General features: G+C 43.6%; 1 protein-coding gene across 5 annotated transcripts in view; it reads left to right on the forward strand.

Annotated features, from left to right (window-relative positions):
* Nucleotides 1–15,478, forward strand: part of BUB1 (BUB1 mitotic checkpoint serine/threonine kinase) — a 32,954-nt gene that overhangs the window by 10,866 nt on the left and 6,610 nt on the right. For all 5 annotated transcript variants that reach the window (XM_045162180.1, XM_025260596.3, XM_045162181.1 and 2 more), the window contains exons 10-19: nt 1,161–1,417; nt 3,680–3,738; nt 5,176–5,304; nt 5,402–5,506; nt 6,220–6,319; nt 7,203–7,284; nt 7,918–8,092; nt 10,971–11,058; nt 12,430–12,665; nt 14,050–14,193. In XM_045162180.1, the coding sequence (XP_045018115.1) occupies nt 1,161–1,417; nt 3,680–3,738; nt 5,176–5,304; nt 5,402–5,506; nt 6,220–6,319; nt 7,203–7,284; nt 7,918–8,092; nt 10,971–11,058; nt 12,430–12,665; nt 14,050–14,193 (1,375 nt within the window). The remainder of the gene's footprint in view (nt 1–1,160; nt 1,418–3,679; nt 3,739–5,175; nt 5,305–5,401; nt 5,507–6,219; nt 6,320–7,202; nt 7,285–7,917; nt 8,093–10,970; nt 11,059–12,429; nt 12,666–14,049; nt 14,194–15,478) is intronic.

Here is a 15,478-nt window from a genome sequence, read left to right on the forward strand (position 1 = left end):
CTCATTTATGCACCAGCTCAGCTTTTCCCGATTATGCTCAGTTATTTCAGTCGTGTCCAACTCCTTGCAGCCCTATGGACTGTAGCCTGCCAGACTCCTCTATCCATGGGGTTTCCCAGGCAAGAATACTGGAATGGGTGGCCTTTCCCTTCTCCGAATGAAGATCTTCCCCACCCAGGCATCACACCTGCATCTCCTGAATTGCAGGTAGATTGTTTACCGCTGAGCCACCGGGGAAGCCCTTAAAATGTCTTTATCATAGACTGAGTTTTTAATGTATAAGAGACCCATTTCTGAAATAACCACCTCTGCTTTGGTCAGTAGGTTTCGTCTTGATCGTTCCATGTTGTATGTTTACTGTAACTTTGTTGTGTGTTTTGATATCTGTGGAGAAAGTCTGATGATTGTTTTTTAACATGTTTCTTCAGAAGTAAATATTATGATTATTTTTGATCTTTACTAATTCAGTAGATAAGAAAATGGTATAGGTCATTTAAATTATCTCTTTTTTGATGACTACTGAGAATAAACTTTATATTTTGTCCATTTGTTTGTGAAATAACTGTTCTTGCCCTAGCTATTCAGTGTTTCCTTAACAATTTGTGAGAATACTTTTACATGCTGAGGAATTAATTCTTTGTCTTTTAACTTGGTAATATAAGAGTGTACACGTGCAGTCTAAGTACATATGAGTAGAAAAGCCGAGATTTTCATTAAGTTAAAGGCCTGTGTCCATGTCCTTCCCGTGATGAGCCATGCTTTGTGGAAGTTAGTACAGTCAATATTCATGTTTCCTATTCATTGAAGAGAAAATGGTCACCAAGGGTATTTTAATGGGAAGAACACCATTATGAGCATTTGTTAGTATTTTCCCTAAGTAAAGAAAAATGTACCAGTTCTTAAATACTGATGCATGGTCGCGGCTGCTATTTAGTGGTTAGAAATACGAAGCACCAGTTGAATCTGGTTAAGTAAGCTACAGAAGCATCCAGCATGGGGTGTGGCCTTGTGGTTGTTGACTGTTCATTTCAGAATACCTAGGGAGCTAAGAGGCTGCCTCGGGAGGCAGGCGTCCACTGAAGACAGATGCCTATCTTTGGAAAGCCGTAAGACCTAACTGGTAGCCTCATGGCTGTTTGTCTGTTTGCTTACTGTGAAAGGTCAGTCCAGCATGTTTGGAGCCGCACACAGACTCCCAGCAGGAACTAAGAGCTCCGGGTCTTCCAGCCATCTCTCAGCAGACCTCGAAGAATGTGGACGAGAAACCCAGAGAGGCATCTTCTGTTCCTCTTATGGCAAAGACTGTCACCACTGCTTTGGTGTCCCCAGCTGCCAACCAGGGTGTAGCTTGCCCGGCTCCTTTGGCAGGCCAGCGCGTGATGGACGCCATGTTTTCAGGGGGCAGCAGAGATGCCAGGTGAGCCAGAGGGGGCCCTAGAGACGGTGGTGGTGGCAATGGTGTCCAGTGGCTTCTTTGTGTCACCTACAGTAGTGAGAGCAGCATGCAATTGATGGGTGAGGCTTGTTCTTCAAAATAATGTTTAGATGGGCATGTAGTGGAAAACGGAGAAGGCAATGGCACCCCACTCCAGTACTCTTGCCTGGAAAAATTCCAAGGACAGAGGAGCCTGGTAGGCTGCAGTCCATGGGGTCACTAGGAGTCAGACATGACTGAGCAATTTCACTTTCACTTTTCACTTTCATGTACTAGAGAAGGAAATGGCAACCCACTCCAGTGTTCTTGCGTGGAGAATCCCGGGGACGGGGCAGCCTGGTGGGCAGCCGTCTATGGGGTCGCACAGAGTCGGACACGACTGACGTGACTTAGCAGCAGCAGCAGTAGTGGAAAAACCAAATTGCCAAAACATTAGCCCCAAATCGTTCAGCGTCACTCTGTTTCTTTTAAGAATATTCGTTCTACTTCATACTTCTCTCTTGAATTAAAAATTTTGATACCCTGAAACTTAACAATCTTTCTGTAACTGAGGAATATACAGCTGTTAAACTGAAATTGCCTCTGCTTACCAACTCTGACGGAACATAATGTAGGGGTTATTACAGTCCAGATAGTTCTTGACTGTTGGATTCTTACTTGATACTTGATATTGTGTTCTCATGTTCCTTCTGTCTTCCCCTGGGACAGTTTGGGATTAATATCCATTATGCAGTATAGCAAAATCTGTCTCATACACTGCTGGGGAGGTTTCTCCCCCCAGTTCTGAGCAGTTTTCCTAGATGGCAGAGATGATAATTATTGTTGTATCACTTGTTCTGTTTATATTTTTATCTTCAATCACTTTGGTGCTCTTTTTTGAAACATATAAAAAATTTTCTTGCTCTTTCAGGAAAAATGAAAGTAAGGCTCCCATCTTTCCCTTGGGCTAAAACCCTTAGCACAGATTATCGTTCTTAAGGACTGGTTCTCGGTGTCTGAGGTTAACTTCACCTATGATTTCCCTTGGAAATAAGATTTTAAATGATCCTGCTTTTGCAGTCACCTTAGGATGCTAATTCAGACCTGTGCCCTGTATTGAACCATGTGTGTAAAAAGTAAACTGCTGGGACCTCCCTGGCAGTCCAGTGGTTAGGACTGCCCTTCCAGCGCGGAGGGTGTGGGTTCTATCCCTGGTCTGGGAACTAAGATCCCACAAGCCATGTGGTGTGGCCAAAAAAATTTTTTTAAGAAGAGAACTGCTGTGTGCGGGCTGTGACTTCATTAGCTCTTCATAGTTAATTCTCGTGACCATAAGATAGTCACAACAGCAGTGACAGACCCTGTAGACATGCGCATCCAGCCATCCCTTACAAAAGGATGAGGCTGTTTCACCTAATGAGCTTTCGGATCTCAGAAGCACTGCGACTGACCCTGACCCTGGCCCAGGCAAGGGACCGAGTGGACCCCCTCACACTCTCAGTGGCCTGGACAGCTGACTGTGGCAGAGAAAAGGCACCTTCCTCTGGTACTGCATATAAAACTCAGGTTTTTATAAAACTCACAAATCCACAAATGGGGATTTGTGAAATTAAGGGTGCCTTGTACTTTTTACTTTCCATCCTCACAGGGTTCATTAAGGGAAGCAGTGTTAAAGAGACAGATGAAGTCCACTGTCCCCACTGGACTTAAACCAGAGTGTGATGTAAGTGCCTCCGTAGCATTTTTTCCATTCTTGATAACTGTGAAGTCTAGAGGATAAGGCACTACGGCTCCACAGCAAAGGCACCAGTGCTTTCCCGCATTGTAACTCAGAAGAGCCACGCTGGGCACCCAGACCCAGAGCTGCCGGTCAGCTCCTTTGCCTGTGTAACAAATGGCATCATTTGAATCAGGGAGACCCTTAACCTCCCTTCCACGTGTGCAAATGATTATCAGGTGTTCACGTCTATAATCACTATGTCAAGCAAACATGAATACCTGGCCTTTATCTGTAAGAATTATTGTCCTCAAAAGGACATGAAAGAAAAAATAAAGTCACTTACACTGTAGACCTAGGCAGTCCCATCTGTGGCCATGCCACATGCCATGCAGGATCTTCTCCAGCCAGAGATCAAACTTGTGCCCCCTGCATTGGGAGTGTGGATTCTTAACCTCTGGACTACCAGAGAAGTCCCCCATCTGTATTTTAAAAACAGGCTGGACTGTTCTTGAGAGTTAGTGTGTCTCAAGAGTTTTCTCTTCCAGGTGTGTGAACAAAAGTACTCATGAATTCAGGCCACAGAGTGGAGCAGAGATAAAAGAAGGTAATGTTTAATTGTAATACACTTGTGCCTGCCCAGACTCATCCAAGTTACTCAGGGGTCTGTTAGCTGGCCACAGTTTATGGGGACTCTGGGCCTTAACGAACCTGGTTGTCAGCTCTCTCTTGCAAGGGTTAGATAAGCCCTGGGCCATTTCCAATAAAGGGGGAAATCTACTTGTTAGTCACAGATTATTAGTTAGAATCCTTTGGAAACTCGATTTGTGAAAACTTTCCTCTTAAATTTCCCAGCAGAGTACTCTAAAACAAGAGTCGTCTTTAATATGTTGTGAGGAAGCAACAGTGGTTAGTTGGGAGTGATGTATAATATTTCTGTTTTGTACTACTTTGTTAGAGGTACTTACATAAAAGTAAGTTTTATAAATAAAATAGGACATGGATTGGGCATTCACTTCCCACCCGCACGTACCGTGACATTCTTTCCAATGACAGTTTAGTGGAAGCAGAGCTACTTGAGACAGCAGGTGACGCCTACATTGAGCCAGGACCAAACTGAGCGAGCAGATGCCGAGTGCTGTTCTGAGTGATCGCAGGTGCAGCACAAACAGAAAAGGGCAGAAATCCCCCCTGCTCAGAGGGGCAAAGGAGGTGTGGCTGGTAGGGAGGGGACTGAAACTTCAGAGGGACCCAGGAAAGATGCTCACAACAACAGTGCTATTTGGGTAAAGACAGAGCCAGCTTGCAAAACCCGTTTCAGGCAGAGGTACCAGCAGGGCAGAGTCCTCGATGTCCCTGATGTGTTCTGAGCACAGCAGAGCAGCCAGTGACCTCTGGGGGTGGGGGTGGTGAGGAAGATGAGGTCGGAGCTAGGGGGGCTCCGGCTGTGCAGGGCTGTACCTGGACTCCAGCTGAGTGAGATGGAAAACCGGTCCTAAGACTTACAGCGTAGCTACTGTTTCTTGGAATACAGTGGAACAGAGGGTGCTATTGATGACTAGGCTGCTCATTTGATATGGTTTTAGACCAAGCCGCTTAATTAACTCTTTGAGTTTTTATTTCCTTTTCTGTTGACAGATAATTCTTACTTTACCTACCTTGTGGGACTATTATAAAGATCAAAATAAGAGATGTGATCGTACTAGAATAATGGAAATTCCTAGAGAGAATTGGCTTCCCAGGTGGCTCAGTGGTAAAGAATCCACCTGCCAGTGCAGAAGACTCGGGTTCAAGCCCTGGGTTGGGAAGATCCCCTGGAGAGAGAAATGGCAACCCACTCCAGTATTCTGGCCTGGGAAATCCCATGGACAGAGGAGCCTGGCTGGCTATAGTCCATGGGGTCAGTGGACACGGTCTAGTGACTAGACAACAAGTGAGAATTATCAACAATAATAAAACGTATAATAAGGTTCGTAAATTGTGTGTCTTCTGAATTATTCTGATTTCTCCACTGACATGCATTTTGTCCCCATTTCTTTAAAAGGGTGTGAAACACAGAAGGTTGTTAACACGAGTTCCTTTCACACAACCCCAAACACGTCTCTGGGACTGGCTCAGGCAACACCATCCAAAGCTCAGCCATCACCCACTGTGCACACGAAGGAGGCTCTCGGTGCGTAAGCCTGTTGTTTGAAAATGTGACGTCTGACAGAGACTTAGTGAGAGCTCTTTGGCAATCATGTTTACAGTTATTCTTCTGTTCTTTTAAGGTTTCATCATGAATATGTTTCAGGCTCCTACACTTCCTGATATTTCTGATGACAAAGAGGAATGGCCATCTCTGAGTCAAAATGAGTTCGAAGCCCAGTTTCAAAGTAATATAACAAATTATTTAATAGCTACTAGATGGATAACATAGCAGGTGGTTGCCCACGGAAAAAGCAAGGATTATGCAAGAAGTAGGCCTGCCCTAGGTTAGCTTGTCAGATGAGGGCATGTTGGGAAGTAAAAACTATAAGCGTTTTGCCAGGTACTCAGTGTGTGTCATAGACTTGGTTTGTTTCTTTAAAAATAGTAAGTGCTAAAGAAGGGCAAAATAGGCCTTGGTAGGAGTGGCCAGGAAGGACTGAGTGGTTGAGGGGAACTTGAGCCTTGCCGGGCAGAGGGGTGTTCAGGGTGGAGTGTTGGGGACCAGGACTCGCCCCACCCCCCACCTCCTGTTTGTCTCGAGTCAGAGGATTTTTGCTGGAAGCCAGAGAGAGAGCACAGTGAAGACAGAGTTAAGAGCTTAATTGTAGAAAAAGACGTGGAGAGCTGTTCGGTGTCAGTGACCACAGCTGTGTGTTAGGAGCATGGTGATTGCTGCGTTAGGTGTGGCAGGGGCTCGAGGCCTGGAAGCCTGGGGGCTGGCGCCTGTAACAGCAGTCAGTCCCTTCCTGTCAGCGCAGAGGGACTACCGCATGGCCTGGAGTTCCAGAGCGGACGTCAGTTACTCATTCCAGTTTCTTATTTGTAATCAAAGTGTCAACTAAAGGGTAGTGCTTTTGTCCTGTTACAATAATTAACTACAGTCTTCGTACTCTTGCAGAAAATGCACCATCTTCTGGGGCTTGGGGAGTCAATAAGATCATCTCTTCTTTGTCATCTGCTTTTCCTGTATTTGAAGATGGAAACAAAGAAAATTATGGGTAAAGCCATATGCGGTTAAGATAACTGAGCGAAAAGCATGCTGCCACAGTGACGGGCGGTGTAGGGTCCGGGTGGGCTGCTGAAAGAAGGCCACCTGCCGGTCAGACGGGCTGCATTTCCAGCCCGAGCTCTGCCAGGGATGAGCCTTGTGACCACAGGCCCAGGAGGCTGTGGCTAAAGTTCTTTTCCACATTCACAGCATTACAAGAAAGTAGTCCTCCCATAACAAAAGCATGTATTATGAAAGGAAACAGTATGGTTATCAAGCATCAGAGAGCCGAGGTATCCTACAGATTTGAAATTGTGTTAGTTGTAAATGAATTCATCAACACAGGTATCCATACATGTTCTGTATGTATTTTCAGGATTGATGAAGTAGAAAGGAAAGTGGCTTACATTGGCTCACACTGCAGAGAACATTTGTTTTAAGGCTGAGCTGCATTACGATAGAGTAGGGTAGCACCAGGAAGTTTCACTGTTAGTAATTTAAATCATGAAAGAGAGGTGTGAACTAAAGTGTCCTGGTGTGGAAGAGATTTGTATTCCATAGCTGGACCACGCACTGGGGAAAGAAGAAACATCTGGCATCCATGCCATCCTGTTGGTCACAGCCCCTTACTCTTTTGTCCTTAAAACTTAAACCTCAGTGCCATAGAAAGTTCGGTATTTTCCACCCTCACATAAAGAAACTATAGATCTTCTTGTATATACCTACTCAAGTTATTTCAACTTGCACTCAGATTTGCTATAAAGGTAAGAAATATGTATATAAATATTAACTAATAGGATAAGTGGAGAATGTTTTTAACACTGTGACTTAAGTGGTAGGATTTATTTCCTTAGGGTATTTTACTGTTTGTAATTCTGTCAATTTTTCCTTAGATTACCACAGCTGAAAAATAAACCTGCAGGAGCCAGGACCTTTGGAGAACGTTCCGTGAGCAGGTTTCCTGCAAAACCAAATGTGAGTCTGTGCTTCATCCATGAAATGGTGGTGCAACCCTTTTCGCTTTCTTTTACCAAACAATTGTGCCACTCAAAGGAGATGGTGTATTTGAAAAGCAGTTCTGGAAAAACAGAATATTATGTGAAGATCATGTTTTTAAAATATTATCCTATAATTATCTGCAGTCTGCACAACACATACTGACAGATGTGAAATTGAAAAATGAGTTTGATGTGATCCTTGCCCTCTGAGAGTCTTCCCTGGAGACAAGAGGAGCCACTGGGGGCATATATATTTTTCCCAGACCTAAGAATCTTGATAAAGGCTAAATGGGAACTCCGTAATATCTTTGTTATTCCTCTGTAAATCCAGATTTTTCAAATTTTTTTTTAAAAATTGGTAAATAAACTGTGGCTCTTGCATGTGATACAACTCCACTGGTGTGTGTTAAAGATGAAGTGTCCCAGTTCTGGGGAGAAGAACCAGACGCATGATGTCCTTGGCTGCGTGTTAGCCAGGGGTTACATCCATTCCTTTGAAAAAATCAAAATTCCTGTTTTTTTTTTAATCTAAAAAAAGTATCGATGTGTTAAATTTCTTCTGCAAAACAGGGAGCCTGCTGCCTTTTTTCCAGTTCATCTTTCGTTGTAGGAAATGCCTCACACAGACGAGTTCCTGGATGATTCAACCGTGTGGGGTGTCCGCTGCAACAAAAGCCTGGCGCCCAGCCCCAAGAGCCCAGGAGACTTTAGGTCCGCCGCGCAGCTAGCGTCTACACCCTTCCACAGGCTTCCCGCGGACTGCGTGCACCCACTGGAAGATAAAGGTGTGCATTGTGCTCTTAGTGTCTTGTCTTCCGCCAACTTCAGTTCTACTACTACGATCGTCGTAGTCTTGAAAATTCTAATTGGGACTTTGGAGAATCATAAAGAGGAAACTTAAAATCCATTCATTGTAGTATTACATAAATATAATGTCCTCATAAAGTCTGTGCCTTTTCAAATTCAATAGCTTTGGTTATAAGTAGAACAGAAGAAAAGACTACAGAAGGGCAAATGTCCAACCCATCTGCACAGGACAGAGGTTTATTTCATGTTTTACAGTAAATAAAATAGCCAGGACAGACAGATTAAAGTACTTGAATGCTAAAATAGTGAACATTTTCTAATTTGATAAGAATAACTAATAGCAAGTTTTAATCCTTGATATGTGTCTACAAATTTTATTACCTTAGAGATATAGCAAATACTATACTCAGAAAATCATATTTAAAACTTTTTTTAGTGGTATGATAAAACTCACAGATAGTCCTATTTTCCCCAAACATAACACTCTCATATCAAAGATCTTTATACACTTGAAATGAAGCTTAATAAATGATATAGTTATTGAATACAGATAATTATTACCTTTTAAATACCAAACCTGCAAAATCATACAGGCATACCTCATTTTTGGCACAGCGGTAAAGAATCCACCTGCCAATGCAGGAGACTCAGGAAGATGCAGGTTCAACCTCTGGGTGGGGACCTGGCAACCCACCCCAGTATTCTTGCCTGGAGAATCCCATGGACAGAGGGACCTGGCAGGCTATAGTCCACAGGGTCACAGAGTCGGAGATGACTGAGCGACTAAGCACTGTACCTCGCTGTATGGCACTTCACTTGGTTGCTTGTGCAGATACTGGATTTTTTACAAATTGAAGATTGGTGGCAACCACGTGTCAAGCAAGCTTACTGGCGCGATTTTTCCAGCAGTGTTGACTCACTTCATGTCTGACATTTGGTCATTCTTGCAGTATTTCATTACTTTTTCATTACTGTTACATTTGTTATGGGGACCTGTGATGGGTAATCTTTGGTGTTACTATAACTGTCTTTGGGTGCCACAGACCTCGCCCATTGGAGACAGTAAACTTAATGGATATTGTGTGTATTCTCACTGCTCCAGCTGGTTGTTCCCTTTCTCACTTTCCTCGGGCCTCTCTCTTCCTGAAAAAGGAGAATTTTGAAATTAGGCCAATTACTAACCTACAGTGGCCTCTTAAGTGTTAAAGCGAAGAGAAGAATGTCATGTCTCTCATTTCAAATCAAAAGCTAGAGATGATTAAACATAGTGAGGAAGGCATGTCAAAGTCCAGTTAGGCTGAAAGCCAGGCTTCTTAGCCAGTCAGCCAAGTTATGGATGCAAAGAGATCGTTCATGAAAGGAAGTCAATTGATGTGGCAAAGTTCATGGTTGTCTTATTTTAAGAAATGGCCACAGCCAACCCAGCCTTCAGCGACCACCACCTTGGTCATTCAGCAGCCACCAACAACGAGCCAAAAGATTACGACTCACTGAAGGCTTAAGTGGTGGTTTGCATTTTTTAGCAATGAAGCCTTTTTTAATTAAGATGCACACATTGTTTTTTTATGCTGTTGCACACTTAAGACTTCAGTACAGTGTAAACGTAACTTGTGCATGCACTGGGAAACCAAAAAAATTTGTGAAATTGCTTTATTGCAGTGGAATGGATCCACACCCACAGTGTCTCAGAGGCACCCTTGTGCTGTAAGATCTGGGACCACTAGCCAAATAATCACTGCTGGCACTTTTTCTGTGTTTTAAGCAGCAGTTGTTCACTGAAGCAGATGCCAAAGAATTCCATTCCCCTGGATGAAAGGATGAAAACTTATTTTAACATGAAGTCTGAGCATATAGGCCTAAACATTTTTAACTAAGCAATAAAAATCTTCTCTTACTGTACTAAACAAATATATTTCTTACCTGAATTTTAAAGGAGGATTTAGTTGAAACTTGGACAGTTGCCAAGTGCTATCACAGACTTGCTACTTTAATTTTTTTTAATTTAAAAACTTATTTCAGTTTGGAGAACTTAATCTGTTTTAAGTCAAGCGTCTTTCATAAAGTCAGTATTGGCCTTTCTTCGCGTATTTGCCACTTTGGTCATATGAAGAGAGGCTGATGTTCTAGTACTGAAGAGTATTATTAGCACCTGCTCAGCGAGGCAGCAGCTAGTAAAGTTTCATCCTGTGGTAACACTTGGCTGTATACTGTGTTAGCATCACTTGGTAGAAGTAGTCTCCGTATTTCTACCCTATCTCGTTTACTTCACTGTAGATTTTTTTTTTTAATAATTTATTTGTCTGACTGTTTTTGGCTGTGCAGCTCTTCATTGCCATGAGGGCTTCTCTCTGGTCTCGGCAAGCGGGGGCTACTCTCTGGCTGCCGTGTGCGGGCTTCTCGTGGCAGTGGCTTCTCTTGCTGCAGAGCACAGGCTCTGGGTGCACGAGCCTCAGTAGTTGTGGTTCCTGGGCTCTGGAGCACAGGCTCAGTAGTTGTGGTTCACAGGTTTAGTTTGTCCCTCGGCATATGGAATCTTCCCAGATCGGGGATCAAATCCATGTCTCCTGCACTGGCAGGTAGAGTGTTTACCACTGAGCCACCAGAGAAGTCCCATCCGGACTGTTTTCTCTTAAAGGATTGTATGGATTAGATGTATAAGGTTGAAAAACTCACATACAATAACAAGTGTTTCAAGTGATTTTCCCCTCATTTTAAAAAATATACTGCTTTTTACCATGGAACACTATTTTGAAACTGTAATGAAAATCAGTGCAAAAAAGGAATCCCAGACTTCATAACCATTTAAAATCATATGTGTGTGTATAGTGTCCATCTCTACTTTCTTGTGTGTTTCAGAAAATATGGTAGCAAACCAGCACACCCATGTGGCTTTGGATTCTTGTGAAAGAAACAAGGTGGAACCCTTGAAAGAGAGAAAGTGCAGGTATTGTGGGTGTATGTGTGGTTCTGTCTCTCTGCATTTTCATTGTAGCGTTGCTTTTTAAGCTGTAAAGGAATACCTCATTCCTGTCTTTAAGGGCTGCCAGAGTTTTTATTGACTGAGAGCTTTAAGTCACCAGGTGCTCTAGACGTAAGCGCAGTGATCAGGGACTTCCCTAACCACTCCAGTGGTGAAGACCTCGCCTTCCAGTGCAGAGGATGAGGGTTCGATCCCTGGTCAGGGAACTAAGATCCCACATGCCTTGCAGCCAAAAAAACCAGACCATAAAACAACAGAAGCAATAATGTAACAAATTCAATAATTACTTTGAAAGGATAAAAAAAAATTAAATACAATGATTAACCGGAACACTTGGTTTTAATACATCAGGGAGTGAGAGAAGCGGCTGGGGTAGCAGAGAATCCCTGACTTCCGCTGACTGGGGGAGTAGAACTGCATGGTGAAATCATGGGGGGAGAGAAGAAGGGCATGTCTTCCCATACCAGAACAGTCTAATTATGATAAAAACAGGTCCAAATCAAGGGACAGACTACGAAATAGCTGGACTGACAAGGTCTTAGGGAACCAGGAAAGACCAGGAAGCTCACAGGAGAGGCAGTAAGGAAGGTGACACTAAATGCGCGCGGTCCACAAGGGGGCCCGGAGCAAACGCGGTGTCTTGTGCAAAACCTGGCAAAAGCCAAACCAGGTCTGGAAGTTTCTCAATGGTAGTAAGACACAGGTTGGCTTACTGCTCTTGGCGAGAGCGCCACCTTAATGTGAGATGGTGACAGTAGAGGAAATGGACAAGGAGTTTATGGCAATTCTCTACCATCTTTGCAACAGATGATTAAATCTAAAATTACTCCAGAATTAGTGTTTGCATGTAGGTGAATTCACAAATATGGAATCCGCGAGTAATGAGGGTCAACCGTGTCCATGTGTGCGTGCCCCCCCGGTGTGTGTGTGTGAGTGAATGTACTGCTGTTAGGTTACTGAATTACGGCTGACATTTTCTCTTTGTTTCAGTGTCATAAAAGAAGCCATTTTTGTAATAAAGTTGAATATTTAACCCCGTTTACAGTAGTGATGCTTAGAGGACAACTCAGGGAAATAAACCTCCCGGCATATCCTGCTAAAGAATATCCAGTGTCTCACCTCACCTATTTATCTAATATTTCTGTTCATACTGTATGAACCATGTGTTCGCATATATTTGTACGAAGAAAGTGCTTTAACCAACTATTTGTGAAGCAGATTTGAAATGTCCTTCATAGAATGAAAAGGAAACTGTTCTGTGGGACTTTGATGCGATCACACCCAGTAAGCTTGTAATCACGTGTTTTGCTTCCTCTATCCCTTTATCATGTCCAGTCCAGTTGAAGACACAAGCCCAGACCCAGTGTGCTCCGCAGATGGCCCTTCCGCGTCCTTGCTCCATCTGGGCCAGCCTGCTACAGCCGTGCTGATGAGCGAGGCAGAGCAGGGTCTCAAGGCCTGTAAAGTCACAGACCCCAACTTTGCCACTGCAGAGGATCCGGCAGAAGCCAGCGCTGGGCTCCAGGCTGAACTGATGCCGGCTGGCCCGCTTGGGAATGTCGACGCTCCAAGTATGAACAGATGCTCAATCTTAATTGTTCCCTGAATAAGGACACTAGCTGGGTAGAAGCTGTTTCATGAAAGAAACTCAAAAGAGTAGGAACTTGAATGCCATTGAGTAGAACACAAACTTGCAGGTTATCTCACTGTGCATACAACAGTAGCCTCCTTGAAGGAATACTTTTGTTTTAATTTTAAAGTATCAAAATAACTACTGTTGGAAGAAGCAAGTGGAATTGGGGGCCCACTATGTGCCAGGCATTTAATCTGACACTGTTAGCTCCATTTTACAGAAAAGTAAACAGGCTCAGGATCAAAGGACCCCCGCCCTTACCCCAAGGCTACACAGAAGTAGTCTTGAATAGTGGTTAAGAGCACAGACTCTGAAGATAGACTAGCTAGATTTTTTTTAAAACATAGATTACTACTTTACTTATTTGGCTGCGCTGGATCTTAGTTATGGCACGTGGGATCTTCAATCTTTAGTTGCAGCATGAGGGATCTAGTTCCCTCACCAGGGATCAAACTTGGGCCCCTGCATTGGGAGCATGAAGTCTTAACAACTGGACCACCAGGGAAGTCCCCAGACTAGCTAGATTCTAATCCTAGCCAACCCCCCTCCCCCCTTAGGCTGTCCTTTGATCTTGGCCAGGATCATTTCACTTCTCCGTGGCCCTCTTTTCCATAAAGTGGAGGGGGTGGTAGTACCTCCTTTAGAGTCTTATGGAAGGGCCATGTGAGGTTCTAAACATGAAAGGCTCAGAACAGTGCCCTGCATCTGCTTAGCACTGGTGTCCGTCATGTAGGCTTAGACTGGTAACTGCACTAGCAGAATTTTGTAGAGCATTCTAAATTGGGCAGAAACCTTTTTCTTCCCTTTGGAAATGGTTTCTCTTTGTGGATCCAAAGTGTGTCTCATACAGATAAACTGCACATGGTACAGTCCACAGGGTCACAAAAGGTTGGACATGACTTAGCGACTGAACGACAAGCAAGACTCTAAGTATTCAAAGGCAGCATGTTTTCTAGATAGAAGTGGAAAAGCGGTTTAAAGAGTACATAGCTGAGCACGTCCGTAATGAGTCTCCAAGTCTGCCCTTAAGAAGTGTACCCCCAGTTCTATTAAAGGCAGAATCATGAACAGATGCTCCTCATTTTGATTTCCTTTGTCACAACTGAACACGCAAACTTGTTGATCTGAAAATGACAGACGATGAACTGCAGAACTACCAGTTTTGACTTTTGAAATGATAATTTATTATTTGAATCAGTGCTCTTTAGAGATAAGACTTAAAAGGTTGTTTAGCTAAGGTCTCCATTTGCTTTGTCTTATGATTTATTTGGTAAGTCTTGCCTACTGAATTCATTTCCTTTTTTTGTTCACATTCCTTCAAGACTTCACTGTTGAGAACCCCTGGGATGAGGAGTTGATTCTCAAACTTTTATCCGGGCTTTCTAAACCAGTGAGTTCCTATCCAAATACTTATGAATGGCCGTGTAAGCTTCCAGCCATCAAGCCCAAGACTGAATTCCAATTAGGTAAGCACCATATGGGTAATAAAACTTCAACCTCTCTTTTCGCTACGGGAAGTTGGTGCTGACTGGTGTGTGTGTGTGTGTGCGTCTCCTCTGTCACCTCCCCACCCCGCCCACCAATGACCGGTTTCATCTGTACTCTCACCTGTAGTGTTAAGATGCGAACATCTTGTTAAGGCACAGCTATAGCATCTGATTGCTGCTGTGGCTGTGACTGTAAAGGGCAATTGGGCAGCTACCTATCAAAATGAAAAACATACACGTTTAGACCCAGACACCACTTTTAAGAATTTGTGCAGATAACACTTGCATACCTTCAAAGTGATGTGTGTAAAGCAGCAGATTGGAAGCAACACAGACAGCTTAAGACACTGCTTGAATAAATGATGGAACGCGCGTGTCTGCTCAGTCAGGTCTGACTCTTTGTGACCCCATGGACTGCAGCCCACCTGGCTCCTCTGTCCCTGGGATTCCCAGGCAAGCATACTGGAGTAGGTTGCCATTTCCTTCTCCAGGGGATCTCCCCAACCCAGGAATCAAACCTGTGTTTCCTGCATTGGCAGGCGGATTCTTTACCACTGAGCCACCAGGGAAGCTATATTATCCTTTTAATGTCCACAGGATCTATAGTTATGCCCCGTCTTTCATTTCTACAATTAGTGATATGTGTACTTATTTTTCCTTAGCCTGGCAGAGGCTTATCCGTTTTATTGATATTTTCAAAGAACCAACTTCTTTTTTCACAGAATCAACTTTTGTTTTCACTAATTTTCTATATTGATTTTTACTTTTAAATTTCATTGATTTCTACTCTATTTCTTATTATTTCTTTTCTCTGCTTACTTTGGATTTAATGTGCTCTTCTTCTAGATGTCTAAGGTAGAAACTAAGATTATTGATTTTAGATCTTATCTAACATATACATTCAGAGAAGGCAATGGCACCCCACTCCAGTATTCTTGCCTGGAGAATCCCATGGACAGAGGAGCCTGGTGGGCTGCAGTCCATGGGGTCGTTGGAGTTGGACACGACTGAGCAACTTCACTTTCATGCATTGGATAAGGAAATGGCAACCCACTCCAGTGTTCTGGCCTGGAGAATCCCGGGGATGGGGGAGCCTGGTGGGCTGCCGTCTATGGGGTCGCACAGAGTCGGACACGACTGAAGCGACTTAGCAACATATACATTCAGTGCAATAAATTTCTAAGCATGCATTTCATGCATCTCACAATTTCAATGTGTGTTTCAGAATGTGTTATTTTAGCTGCAAGTGTTTGAGGGCTCTCCA

Source organism: Bubalus bubalis, chromosome 12 (genome assembly GCF_019923935.1).
Source record: "Bubalus bubalis isolate 160015118507 breed Murrah chromosome 12, NDDB_SH_1, whole genome shotgun sequence".
NCBI lineage: Eukaryota > Metazoa > Chordata > Mammalia > Artiodactyla > Bovidae > Bubalus > Bubalus bubalis.